Here is a 15,121-nt window from a genome sequence, read left to right as displayed (position 1 = left end):
CTTAATTGGCATCTTGACTCAAATGGAATTCTAGTAGTTTAGAGACCCAGTTTTGTAGGAGCCTGCCACACATTTTGTCAAAAGCTGGGTTTAATGAATATCAAGGCTGCCTAGTTTTAAATCCACCTCAGGCCTATTTCCATTTTCCTGTCTTATTTTCTCATCCAGTCTTTACTTCACAATGGTTGGTTCTTTTTCATCTCTGTTTTCACCCTTTGTCACTTTTTTCTATCATTCTCTCCCTCCTTTCTTCTCCATTTCGGACATTCTCCTTGTTGTGGGTCCAGTCTGATGATGAAAATAAGTCGCAGTTCCCAAAAGTGAGTGCCAGTACCAACCACTTGCAACCACCTGTACAGAGTAGGCACTGTCAGAGGAAGGTTGTGTTGACCTTGGCCCTTTTTGCAGGGTCTATCCTAGATTTTTTACCTTCTGTTCTGAACCATTTTTGATGGCATTAGGACTCTGTGCATTTTTTCCTCGTTAACCAGTTATGTTATGTGTAAGGCTTCCAGTTTTCCGTTTTTACTGATTTTTACAGATAGATACAAACAGAAAACTATATGTTTTGCATCTGTATTTCTTTTTAAAAGCTGATAAATAATGAAAATAGTTCCTCTTGTGAATGACTCTCCATGTTGTCTGTTGTGAATTCCAGGACAGCAGCTGAGCAGCATAGGGAGTTTAAAAACATTTAAATATTCCAAAATATAGGCATATGTTAACATGTAATTAAGGTATAATGCTGATATTTACCTGTGGGTGTAATGTTTTGCTATATTTGGATGCTTAATTTGCTAAAAGGTGACTGGCATCAAAGTATGAGAGCATGTTTTGAGAGCATGTTTAGCAGTTAAATAAATGTGGAACTATGCCATTTTATCACTCGATTTATTCTCAAAACAAAAAAATGAATATTGTTAAATACCAATAAGATGGGCCAAAAATAAATATGGATAAATTCAGATGGAAATGTTAAAAACCATAAACCCGGGAGACCTAGTTATGTTATGTTATCAAATCAAGCAATGTACACATAAAGAAAGATGGAGACTAATAGGCCTGCCTGAACAGCCAAGTCTGTAACTCCTTCCTATATTACTAGTAATCCATCTGAGGGCGTAGTGGTTGCGGCCAAGAATTCCATATTATAGGGTCCTGTATGTAGCACTTGGCACCACCTATCCTTTGCCTCTTGAATTTGGGGGTGATAAGTAGATTGGAGGAGGATGATTGTAAATTCCTAATTGGTAGATATTTCATAATTTTGGTCTTCAAAAGTGGGGACCCTCCTCCCAGTATACTGTAAAAGATAATCTGAAGAGAATATGAAGGTGATCTTTGCTCCAGTGGAAGGCAGTGAAGATCTTTCAATAGAGGAGGGATGTGGCAGGTTCTAGGTACCTTAAAGATAAGTCTGGCTGCCTGACTTTGGACAATCTGCATAACAGGTTTTGTCGGAAGGCAGAGATACAAAGAGTTGGCATCATTTAGGTGAGAAGTAATAAGTGCCATGACCACCAGAATTAAGATCTCATGAGTAAGGTACCTAGAAAACTTTTTTATTTTCCTCAGATTCATGAAACAGATTTAAATCACTGAGCCTATCCCAGTTTTCAAGGTAAGCTCATTGTCAATAATAAAACCTAAGCTTTTAGTCGATATTTTTGGAACAGGGGATTCCCCTATTTCAGAGGGCCAAGGGTTCAAAGAGTTAATTTTATTGTTTAAAATAACAATTTCAGTTTTATCTGCATTAAGCTTTAGGAAATTGTTGCCCATCCAGTAGCAAATAACCCACATAACAGTTTGGAAGTTTCTTTGGGATTCATGATGGCCATCAAAACTAAACAGAAGCTGGGAATTATCCGCATAGTTACATATTTTGCAGTTCATCTTGTTCAGAGCTTAAGTAAGAAGTTTGATATAAATAATAAATAAATGCGGTAAGAAAGAAGTGCCCTGTGGGACCTCACAGTCCAGTTGAATTGCTGGAGCCTTAAAGCATAACCATCTGTGTTCTGTTCACCAAGTAGGATTTTATCAAATCCAAGGCTGAGCTCTGAAGCCCAGCAGCTTTCACACGGTTCACCAATAATTTGTGGTCAACCGATTCGAAAGCTGCTTACAGGCCAAGTAGGACTAATGCCGAAAGCCTTTGTTGTCGTTTTTACGAATTTCATCTACTACAGAGATCATTACTGATTCAGTACTGTGAACAGGACAAAACCCCACCTGGCGTACATTCAAAAACTGAGAGTTCTCCAAATGAGAATATAAAATCTGAGCCAGTTACACGTCTAATAATTTGGCAGGAAAAGGAAACAAGAAGATGGGGTGGTAGTTCTTCAAGAGTAATGGATCTTCAGCTTGTATTTATTTGAAGGTGAATTATTACTGCCTCTTTAAATGGGTAGGTATAATTCCTTGAGCCATAGGAGAATTTAGAACAGACAGAAAGGGGCCAACTATTTCAGGAATAAAAGATTAAGGTACCTAAGTGGGGAAAGGATTATTAGCTCAAATAACGGTTCTTCACTAAGAGCAGGGAAATGAGAGAGTGCAGTAGGATTCATGTCACAAGAGGATATTTGAGGCTCCTTGAAGCCTGGTGCAATTCTGTTTTGAATTATTTTATTTTTTATGATAAAATATGCATTTAACATGTTGCAGAACTCCTGGGTAGGGGCTATTGGCAGAGACAATTTTCCTGGGCTAGATAATTAACTCACATTTAAAAAAATGTCCTTGGATTTATTGCCAGAGTGCAAGATCTTATTCATAAAGAAGAGAGTCTTAAAGTACAAAATTAAAACTCCATAGTCCTTTAAATGTTATTGTCAGGTGTGTAGTCCCTGCGCCATTTCTGGCGGAGTTTTATTTTAGCGAGTTTCAGTTCCTTAGAAATCCACAGTGAGGATACTGTATGTTTCACATTTTCTGCTTTACGTAAGGAAGCAGGTTTATTACTGTAGGGTGATAGCTAGGAAGAGACTTTTTTCTCCATGAACTGAACATCTAGCCAGAAACTAGGTGCAGAGTCCATGAGGATTGCCACAAAAACTGTTCTTATCTATATGCGACCAATTAGGAACATAGTTATTGCTTCTTGGTTTTATATATTTTTGTTGTAGGCCAACCACATTAAATGTATTCAAAAAATGATCAGACCAGAGACAGGGAAGAACACATAAACTAGTGAGTAGGAGATTTTTGTCCAAACTTCATCTGGGCTATGTCATTTAATAATCATAGGAGAGGACACTTATTGTGCAAGATATAAGCTGGATAAAATTCCTTGAAGTCTCTAGATTTTTTACACCTATTGTCGTCAGTTTCCCAATAATTAAAATCCCCTAAAATAAGACTCTCTGCATGATGTATTTAAAAGGAAGACATTTAATCTGAAATTGCTGGGGGAAGTACAGCATACGATTAGGAGGGCTGTACTTTAAGATACAAATGCAGCATTGTGATTGGTCTGACCACATGGTTGGGCACACAGCCAGGAACTGGGAGCCTGGGCATGTTCTCCACCCAGGCTGTTATGCAGCCTGGGTGGAGAACATGCAAAGTGCGCATGACTGTTTCGCCGGCCCGAGACAGCCGGCCAAACATTCAAGCGCATTTACAGAGTGTCCACCACTCCACCGTCTGCTCTGACAGCAGAGCAGCCCCACCCCACCCCGCAAAGCTACCTCTGCAGGAAAAAATAAAATGATAATAACGAGTTATTATAGTTTTATTTTTCCTTCATTTACACTGTTGAAAGCAGTCGAATAACTCAGCAAGTATAGTGCTTTGAGTTCAGTGCACAAGTAAGAGTGGTTTCCAGCATAATATCTGGTTCCTGGTCCCGACCAGGCAAGGAGTAAATAGGCAGGACAGCCAAGCAAAACAACTAATCTGCCTCCCAAAATGGCATTATAGAGGTATGCAACTAAGAGTAAAATCGCTCCTGAGCCTTCACCAATAGCGAGTGGTAAGCAGTAAATCAGTTAAAAAGAATCACAAACAGATTAAAAGACAACAAATCAAATTCAATTTATCAATTCATCAGCAGTTAAAACATAATGATTCAGTCAAAAGTGCCAATGTGCAAAAAGCGACTTGTGCAACAAACGATTAGAGTTGGGTGGAAATCGTGGAGTTTCACTCTGCAGAATTCCACAGACTTACAGAAAAACTCCATGAGATTCCGTGGAGTTCCACCAATGGGTAGAAATATGCATTTTGTGCTTTTTGCACTGCAATTTAGCACCAGTAGCTCGAGCAGCACTAAAAAATCAGATTGATCGGCACCGGGTGGTGAGCAAAAGTCCACGGATGTTTGAGTTGATTTTGCTGTTGTTCAAGTTGAAAATCAACTCAAGCTGCAATAAATCTATTTGGGAAGCAGCCCTCTGTCCGTGACCGCTCGCAACCACCCGCGTTAGACAATGGCGCTAGCGTATGCCAAATCTTCCTCGCATTTCTGGAGCCTAATGAGAATAAATCTGCCACATGGCAATTGTCGGAATTTGACCGGAACTCCGTGTTACAAGAGTAATGTGGAGTCGCCAAATGCCACCAATTCCATGGGTAGGAATGAAGCATTCCACCCACCCCTGCAAACTACCTTCGTTACGCTGCACATCCATGCCCCGGTTAGGATTAAATAGGCAGAGCAGCCCTCCCAAAATAGTTTATTTTATACCTCCCACAGTGGTAAATTACCTGTGCTCTCTCCCTAAAACATGGTACAATTGGCATATACCTGGTAAAACTGAATTTACTTGTTGGTCCTTAGTAAACTGTACTACATGTACAAAGGGCCTGTACATTTAAATGCTGCTAGCAGGCCTGCAACACTAATTGTGCCACTCACTAAAGGTGCCTTTTAAAACATCTCAGGTCTGCCACTGCAGCATTTAGTGAAGTTTTAAACTACCATTTTTAGCTGGCTAAATAAACTTTTGTCAGGCCTAAACATTTCCTTTTTTAATCCTTATAAGTCACCCCTAAGGTAGGGCTGAAAAGCTCATAGGGCAGGGTGCATTATATTTAAAAAGTAGGACATGTGTGCTTAGGTTTTACATGTCCTGGTAGTGAAAAAATCCTACAGTTTCACTACTGCAAGGCCTATATTTCCATTGATTAACACTGGGTCATCTTATTACATTTGATAAGTGATGCATTTTGATTGGGAACAGATAGAAATATGACATTTACTCTTGAATTGCCAAAGTAAAAATCCTTTTTAGGGGTAAAGTCAGATTTTACGTCAGAATTCTGCAGATGCCACTTTGAGAAAGTTTGCATTGTCTTGTCCTAACCATCCATTTTTGCCTTCTGCCAGTGTCCTGGGTCACATGACTGTAAATGGCTCCGCCGTTGGGCTTTGTGTATTCTTTCCAAACAGTAACACAAATGGGATTAGGTGTGGTTAGAATTGGCCATCCTGACACGATGGCTGGGGGTGGAGCTGAGCCTTGCCCCACTTACACTCAAAAGGGCTTGCCTCCATAGCACACAAAGGAACCTGACACTAGTTCTTTGTCACCCCAGACTCCACAGAGACTTGACGGGGGAACTGAAGAACTTTCCAGAACCAGATGTGGGGTACTATAGAAAAAAACCCACTTCAAAAGCTGGCACCAGGTATCAATATTGGACCTCCTGAGCCACTCATAAGTACATTCCTGCACCTGTGGACATTACTGAAGAAGGGCTGTCTAACTCCCCAGAGGACTGCCATGCTGCTTGTGGACTGTCCTGCTCTCTTAGAAGGAAGACTGGACCTGCTCTCTTCATCCCAGGCTACCTGAATGACTCCAAGGCTCAGTTGACTGGCCTCCTGTTTGAGCTACAGGTACACAACAAACTCTGGTGGCCTCCCTGCAACTGCCCATCCGATGTGCTGCACTGGACCTGCCTGTACCTGCAACTGGACATACCTGAGCCTTGCTGGACTCTGCTGAAGTGAGTTCCTGATCCCGAAGAGGGGCCTCTCCAGGTCCTGGACCCGTGGCTGACATCAAAGAGGACCCCTCCTTGCCTAACTGAAGGTTTAGTCAAATCCAGTGCGAATCGCCCCAAAGCCCCATAAAGACATGCTGTATTGCTGAAAGCTTCATCAGAACTGAAGCCGAGTATTTTAATGCCTTGCTGCACACCTGAAAGCTTCATCGGAATCAACAACGAGCGACGCAAAGCCCTGCACATTCTTGTTCCACAGCTAAAAGCTTCATCGGAAACAATGCCAAGTGATTAAAAGCCCCACAAAGCCTTGCCGCACAGCTAAAAGCTTCTTCTTAACCAATGCCAAGTGACGTGAAGCGTTGCAAAGCAATGCCATGCAGACCTCCAACAACGACATAAGGTACAACTCCCAGCGGGCGAAACTAGGTCCTGTACCCAGTCTGCCCACCATCACTGTCAGGCAGAACTGGTGACTTTGTCCTGGTCCAGCGTGATCAGCCAACCTCAATTTTCTGCCTTTAGGGGCTATATCTACCTAAAACGTTAAAATTGCCTATCTCCAGTTCTAATGATTGGATTTTAATTATTCTGATATCATTGTATTCAAATTTACACCATTTTTCTAAATTGGTTTGGAATTTTTTTTGTGTTCTGTTTTAACTTTATTACTGTTTGAGTGCTGAATATATATTTTACGCTTTGCCTATAAATTAAGCCTGAAAATTAATTTAAAGGAAATTATTATAGTTGAATAGGCCTATTCATGGCAAAATGTGATATAATTTATGAAAACCTTCGGTTTGCATACTCGAAGGTTCCCAAAGACAAGGTAAGACTTCAGATGTTTTGAAATACAAATCTGTGGTGTTAAGGCACTTTGCCCCATGCAAAAACAGTTGCAAATTCTAGTTCAATGAGTCCCTATGAAGAATCTTTAGATCTGACTGAGGCTGAAATCAAACTTTATACATTTCAATAATGTGTAGCACATTTGGCCCAAAAGGAAGATAGAATATTTAAGTTCTAAACAATAAAGATTTATTAAAAGATTTACAAAATTGCAAACTCAAATCATTAGGATTACTTGTAATACAATATCCAATAAATGTATGTATTACTCAACATATTCAAAGCAATTCAAAATCATAAGAGCAATGACAACTGTTAGACCTGTCATCCTTAGTGTGGTCTTCCCCCAAATCTTTTGCCTTTATCCTCCCATTTTTGCTGCTGTCATTGTCGTTGGCCTTAGGACTCTGTGCACTTTACCACTGCTGACCGGTGTTTGTCCTCTCTCCTTTAAACATGGTAAAATTGGCATACACCCATTTGGCACATTTAATTTACTTGTGAGTGTTACCGCCTGTACCCAGGGCCTAGAAAATTAAAAGCTACTGGTGAGCCTACAGCACTCCTTGTGCCATGAACTTAAGTAGCCCTTCAAACATATCTCAGGCCTGCATTTGCAGTCTGTGCTTGCAGTTTTAAACTGCCATGGCAAAATAAACTTTTTGCCAGGCCTAAACCTTCCTTTACATTCCATGTAAGTCACCCCTAAGATAGGCCCTTAAGAACCCATAGGGCAAGGTGCATCGTATTTAAAAAGTTGGACATGTATTTTTAAGTTTTACATGTCCTGGTAGTGAAAAACTCTTGAATTAGTTGTTCAATACTGCAAGGCCTACCTTATTACTGTTAATAAGTGATACCTTTTATTTGGGAGCAGGCAGGAAACCCTGTTTGCTGTCTGAGGAATTGTAATGTAACACCTTCTTTAATTGTAAAGTCAGAATTTAAGTCACAATTTTGAAAATGCCACTTTTAGAAAGTTTGCTTCTTCTAGTCCCAGCCATTTGGTGCTTGCAGCCTCTTTCCTGAGTGACACGATAGGTGTATTTGACAGTTTGCCTTTGTGTACTCCTCCCAAGAAGCCACACAGGAGATAGCCTTGGTGTTGGCAGGATGGGCCATCCTAGGCAGGATGGGGGGCTGCCCTACTTACACTTTAAAGACACTGCCTTAGCTCACCTGCAAGAAACTTCACACTAGCCTATTATGGCTACAGACAGAGTAAAATAACCCACATTGGATATTATTCGTAGCAAAGAAACATGCCCGGTAACCCTTCTTCAGTCTCTTGTTGCCTCTTCCTATTACTCCTAAAGAGCCCTATGTGACTTCCCCTCCTTTCCCAGCTGTCAAACCCCGGAAAATATCCTGAGAGTAGGGTTATTTATTTACGACAATGTCCTCTACAATCTGTACCACAGAGACGTATCGCATGAATATGGATGCCTTTGAGGTGAATAGTGCAAACACTAGCCTACCTCTGAATCCACAAGTAGCTGCCTCATTACTAATATATGCTGCAATTGGAAAGGTATTAAAGTTCCCAAACCCGACAAAATCTCATTTACCCTGTTATTGTTGGCAATTTTCACAAGTGACCTTGAGAATCCAGGCATCACAATAGACAAAGGATTCCTGTTGCTAGATGATAAATGTGCATAACTATTAGCTGTAACGGAATTATCATGCAATCAGGTTGTGAGTTTAGGGAATGAAGGGTAGTCAATTTTTATTTTCCTCAGAAAATCAAACCAAATAGCAAAACAAACCATTTTTGTTTGTAAAGAATATACTTCCTCCTATCACTGTATCAAAAACATACGAACAGCAGACAGTAGTCTTCAATACTCTATTGGCACTTGCACTTTTACTGCACTGCAGGTGAATGAGGACACCTCTTCCAGCAATATTCGTATTAGGTATCAGAAGTTATTCGAAATGGAACCAACACCGGTCACTAATCTGATTGGTTGAAAGTGTGGCCAGACAAATTGCTGAAATAAAAACAAGCTGATTGGCCACTCTATCAACCAATCAGAATATGTACCAATGTTAAGCCTACCAGAATCACCAACTCTGTCTCCCTCCACCCATTTTTCAATTTAGAGAAGCCTGTTTCTGAGGCAGATTTTAGTAGGTTTTTATGTTGCTTTTTTTAACCGAATTTCGCTCTAGCAAACAGACTTGATGATTGTGGATTTTGCCAACTTGTTATCGTCCATACATCATGATGTGAATTTCAAAACATTTGGGCATGTAATGTGCCTGTCCACGTTTTACATGTTGAATGGACATTGATAAAAATATACATTGGTGATGATGCATTTGATAGCAAAAAATGTTTAAACATGTTATGCTAGCCTTGTTTTGAGTGTTAATGTGCTCCCTTTTATTCAAAAAGTTCTAATATAACGCCAAGTAGTGGTACAGCTTTTTTTTATGGTCGATTAATAACTCCCATTTGACAGATTTGATATGTATACGTAGGCTAAAGGTAAAGCATTTGATGGCGCTGAAATAATGGCCGTTTGTTATCATTGACATAATTATTATTATTTCTAGTCGCGGCATTACTATTAGTATTAGTTGTAGATATACTATTTACCAACATTTTTCATGTTATGTGTATAATCTGTTATAGGGTTGAAGGATGTATTCCTTTCTGTCGGCTCAACATGGTACTGGATGAAGTGACTGGAAGATGTGTATATTTTGAAGACTGTAAGTTCTAAGTCTTTTTCCTTTATAAAATTGTATGTAACTCAATAGACTGTGGGATGTTTCAGCTTCTATATGACGGGTAATAAACCTTATTTTAAATTGTTCAATGTTTTTTATAGAGAGCCTTATTAGACCAGGGTGTTTCAAAGGCACATCAAAGAGTCTAAAAAATGCATAGAAATCCAGTCCCAAAGAAGAGCATCTGAATGACAAGAATGCAGCCTACCTGCGGAAATATCCATGCTTTTATTTTCTTTCCGAAATCTGGTCTTCTCCTGACATCTTATGGAAAGGCTCTCTATACTCAATGAACTACGTTTACCTGCAAGCACTTCCCCAGTGTTCACATGAGGTTCTAGTAACCCATTTGATCATCTCCTTGCTAACCTTTGTAAAGTTTAATTTGATTAGAGTTAGAAACTTGGCATGTGCCACCTTTCCCGCCCCTCGCCAGATAATAGTATTCAGTCACCCTGGGCTAGTTGCAGGAGCTGCGCAGGTGCATTTCTCAACTTTGTCAAACTCACTGACATTATTGTACATGCATGTTAAAGCTATGCTTTGAAAATGAGTTTCAATGTATTTTCGTAATACTGTGGTCTTGCAAATGTGTATTCGAAAAATTACCTTTTATTTCAGAATTGTCTTTGTTTTGTTTAGGTATTGAGCCTGCAGTATCCCCCACACCATCATTGTCCACTGTGCCAACATCAACAGTTTCAAACACCACATCTACCTCCTTCTATGCCTCAGTTATGGCTATGCCAAGTCCAAGTGCAGTTTCTAAGGTTGAATCCAAAGTATTGACTACCACAGTGACAGTGGAACCTGTGTCACATAAAAGCTTGTCAACGCCTGCTCCAGCTTCAACATCTAGCACTGCACCTCTGACCAGTTCACAAAAGGTTTTGATAAGCAGCCCTTCTGTAACACAGATACTGTTGCCAGGAACTCCATTTCCTACCACGGTCCTCACAACAAACCTTACTACTGCAAAAACAACGATTGTAGTACAACCTGTGACTACTGAGACAGCACACTTAATGACTCAAGCCACCCTCCCCAAACACCAGACAACACCCACTACTTTTATTCATACTACGCTTGAAATCAGCACAGCAGCTGTACCATTAGTCACAGCAACAAAGACGACAAAACTAGTTACAACTTTAGCACCACAAATAAAAATAGAGGACATAACCTCATCAACAGAACTGCTGAGAACAGCTTCAACAAGCGATTTAATTAAAGTGACGCCTACAGTGGCTACAACTGTAACTCAGGAGGTAGCCCCAGTGACAGAAACACTAATCACAACTAAAGGAGAGGAAACTAGTTCAACAATACAAGCACCACTCCTTAAAACGACCCTGCAGATGATTCCTCTAACAGAATTGCTAACTACTATAACAACAGGGTTTGTGACCCCAGAACAAAGCTCAGCCCTATCGAGTACAGCCAAAACCCCCTTAATATTCACTGGAAAACAAACTGAAAGTAAAGCTTCAACAAAGGAATCAACTACACAGAAAAGTGTTCCTTTGTCAATGGGAACTGATTCTTACAGGGAACCCACAAATCGAAGTGAGATTGTTGAAGGCGAAACAATAACATTTGCAAGTGTAACTAACGCCAGCATAGCACTGCTTTCTCCACTGGCTACTGAAGCGTTTGCTCCACAAAGCACTGAACAACAATCTACCTCAGAAACAACAAAACCAGCAACAACGTTAACATTATTAGAGACAACTTCAACAGCAAAGCACACTATACCAAGGGACCACGTAGTAACCAGTAAGTCATTGATTTCTCAAACCAAGGATGATTTCACGGAGGCAATTCTGCAAACTGAAATAATCAAAAGTTCATCCATCAATATAACTGGCCCGGGTGTAACATCCAAGAAAGAAGTAATTGCTTCTGCCACAACAAGTATGGGTCTTCCCTCTCACTCCTCCTTGGAGACCACCATTTCTCCATTTGCTCTGTTTACGAGTGCAGTTTCAACAGAAAAAACACGTGATGTTTCTTCAGACAAAATAGAAAAAGCAGCCTTAACGACTGCCTCTTCACGTGTATCAGAAGGGAAAGAGGAACCAACAGAACCATTGTCAGTTGCTGAAACTCTCCCAGCTACGAATGTGACAAAAGCAACATCTTCATACACTGAGCTGTTAGTGTCATCCAAAGGTGCCACAGTCCCACCAATTGCTACACTACTGCCATTATCAACGTCTAAAATAGAAGTTCCTTTAGAGGTATCAGAAAAACACAGCAATATTACTTCAACAATATCACCTGTCCTATATACTTCAATTGAATTCCCAAAATCAACGCAAAAAAGCATAGTCACCACACAGGCAACAACTGCTTTGCCTACAGGAGCCGTATCTATCCCCACATCTGTTATTATCCCCACATCTGTTATTACCTTTTTAACAAAGACTGAAGAACCTTTGCAACCATTGCTCACCACTAGCTCCCATGATGAAAAGGTTCTGAATATTACTAAAATCACAATTTTGCCATCTACTTTGTCTGCTGTTGAACCTGAAACTTCACAGAAACCTGCCACAAAAATGATTACATCATCATACAGTACATATCCAGATTTCACTACGTTTACGTCTACAACAAAAAGTCCGCAAACTCTTGTAACCACAGCTTTTGTTCCCCAGTTTTTACATACAACACTTGTGGCACCAACTACAGCTACAACACTGGTGCTTGACACATCTGGAACATCAGTTAAAACTTCCGTAGCAGTACACCCACCATTTCCTTTGGTAACATCTTCGTTCCCCAAAGAAACAGCTTTGCGTTTATTGAGTACAACTACCCTACATGGTACAGTGGAACAGAAAACATTACAACAGGTAACTACAGCTTTCTCATCTAGAACTGTCTCAGAGGTTAGTAAAACCACACCAAAACCCCACAGTGAGCTGATCAGACCATTAGAAACTATCACAGAATCTTCGCAAGAAAAGTCATCAACTCTGGCCATTTCTGTTCCTTCTCATTCTACAAAGTCTTCCACCACTGAGTCAATAGTGCTAGAATCTACAAGCACATCACCCATATCAACATCCTCTAAAGTGCTAACTACGCAGGAAATACCAGCAGCGTTAACCACCAGGAAACACATAGACACTACAGCAGCAGTTAGTTATACAGTTGCAAAGCAAGAATTTAAAAACTTGACTGGAATTATCAAACCAACTCCTCCTACACTACAGGAATCATCTTCCACTGTTGATTATACCTTTGCCAGTGTTACATCGTCTATAACTCCAATTCAGGTTTCTTTAGCAGAACAGACTGTCCAACAAACAACGCTAACTACTGCTACAACGTTTTCACCAAAAGTGGTAACACTTAGGTTAACAGCAACTGTAACCCCAAGCACAATAAGTACTGCAGCATACCAAACAACAGCATACACCACTCCCACCTCATATTATTTAACAGATACTTTGGCAAGAACTCACGCTACAAGTGAATTTAGTCATTTGTATCAAAATGTAACCACCACTTTGCCAACAACAGTAAATGTATCCACTCCTTCTGCTACTCCACCAACTCCAGAACACCCTAGTTTGAGAGAAACCACTATCTCAATAATAGATCATGTTTCTGAACTTTCTACTTTAGAATCTACAATAACAGCCACAGTGACTGAAGCAACACAGGCTTTAAGTAAAGGTCCACCTTTGGAAACAACTACTGTTCCAAAAGGCGAACCATCTGACTTGACTTTTAGTACCAGCACAAGCCCTTCAGTTGCAGTGCAAACTAAAGCTTTGTTAATTACAAGTGCTATGAAACAAGAGACAACATCTTCCCTTTCTACAGCACGTGTTACAGACAGTATTGTGTCCTCCACACACCAGTCATTGGTTACAAAAGTACAAGAACCAGTTCTAACCTCACCTACTTTAAAGAAAACCACTCCATCATTACTTACTTCGGGAACGTCGGAGATAACTATACAAATAGGATTACAACCCACCAGTGTACATTTGCTCCCTTTAGGAGCAGACACCACAGTGGGCACAGATGTGACTGAAAAGGTGTTTGTTACCACAGGGCTGGCACCCCTTTCAACAAAGATTCATATCCCAGGAACAACTACTGCTCAAACACCTGGTACCACTCATACATTACCTTTACAGAAGTTGTCAACTGCAATCAGTATATTAGGATCCACTCCTACATCCATTCAGACAGTGAGGACCATAGCTAAAACAACAACAAGTGTGTCCTTCACATCTTTGAAATTGTCTTCTACACCCGAAAAATTGTCGCCGCCATCAGATACAACAGGAGCTCTCTCTACGAAGACAACACATCGAGAAGGTCCCGTTTCAAAGAAAATAGAGAAAGTTCTTTCAACAACAGAATTTGCAAATGTTAGCCTATACGTTTCAAAAATAGAGGCGACCTTTACCTCACCCTATTCTACCAAACCAAGCGTAATGTCAACCAAACATGGCGCCCCGAGTTTTTCCACCCCATATTTGTCTGGAACTGAAGGCATGTCGATAATAACTTCAGCACCTGTTACTGATCTGCCACCTCTAGTAGAAACCAGGTCTGCAACTTTATCTCCTGTGCCTTCAACTTTGTCTAATTTCACGGCTGATACCAAAGTAGGAGCGCCTTCCTCTCTGCCCTTGTCTACCAAGCCTGACATTGTGCCTACTACAGAACTTTTAAGTGAGGCAACAGCTGAGCTAACACCGGAAGGTGCTGCAGTCTCAGTTTTGGTTCCAACCAGAGAAACCGCAACTCTGCAGAGTTGTGTGGTGAGTAAAATTACAATAACGTTGCATTTTGGTCTGAAATCGTAAAATTGAACTAACTTGCTGTTTGTTTACTTGTTACATTTTAAATCTATTTCTTATGGTTGTTACAGCTCAGAATGTGACAGTGTTTGTAAAGGTCAATAATATTTTTTAATCCATTGTCTATGTTTTTGCCCTCCTATTCGGACTAAATCAGAATTTTTAATCTCTGAAAAGCATCCTTATGTTTTTACTCTGAAGAATATAAATATGCTTCAAATGTTCAACTGCACTGCCATATCCACTCGGCTGCCAAAGTCTGGCTCAACGTCAAAAGGGCATTTTATCAACTTAATGTAGAAGAATTGGCTTTGAAATGTGCAAGACTCTTTACAAGTCCATCTTGTACACTTTTTATACCACAGCCGCTCGCATTAACTTTACTACTTACTAAATCTAGAAAATGGATTGTGGTTGACTGTGTCTTTGTGATGCCGAAGATTCTGGCTCATTGTCACAAGAATGACAGTGAAACGTTTTATCTTTTAAGGAAAATTGTTATTAAATATTTGGTATTTTCTGATGTGATTTTTGAGGAAAAGATCATCTATCGGCCATCTGTGTTGTCTCAGAATCACAAATACATGCATAGTGATTAAAATGCACAGGTTTCAAAATTCTAACACTAGCTCCAGCCTGTGACAAGTCATGGGTTACTGTTGTGTTATGCAACGTTAGTTCTGTTTGTAAAACACACACACCAATACACACAAACATACAAACTCACACATTAGTTTAGGCAC

At 40.2% G+C, this 15,121-nt stretch overlaps 1 protein-coding gene across 1 annotated transcript in view; it reads left to right on the top strand.

Annotated features, from left to right (window-relative positions):
- The window catches only part of OTOG (otogelin), a 1,045,291-nt gene that overhangs the window by 672,868 nt on the left and 357,302 nt on the right, over window positions 1-15,121 (top strand). Inside the window, exons 35-36 of the mRNA XM_085647044.1 lie at window positions 9,452-9,531; window positions 10,192-14,339. Coding sequence (XP_085503170.1) covers window positions 9,452-9,531; window positions 10,192-14,339 — 4,228 coding nt within the window. The remainder of the gene's footprint in view (window positions 1-9,451; window positions 9,532-10,191; window positions 14,340-15,121) is intronic.

The sequence above is a fragment of the Triturus cristatus genome, chromosome 3_2 (genome assembly GCF_964204655.1).
Source record: "Triturus cristatus chromosome 3_2, aTriCri1.1, whole genome shotgun sequence".
NCBI lineage: Eukaryota > Metazoa > Chordata > Amphibia > Caudata > Salamandridae > Triturus > Triturus cristatus.
Note: the sequence above shows the minus strand (reverse complement) of the source record. Positions and strands in the feature narration are given on the sequence as shown.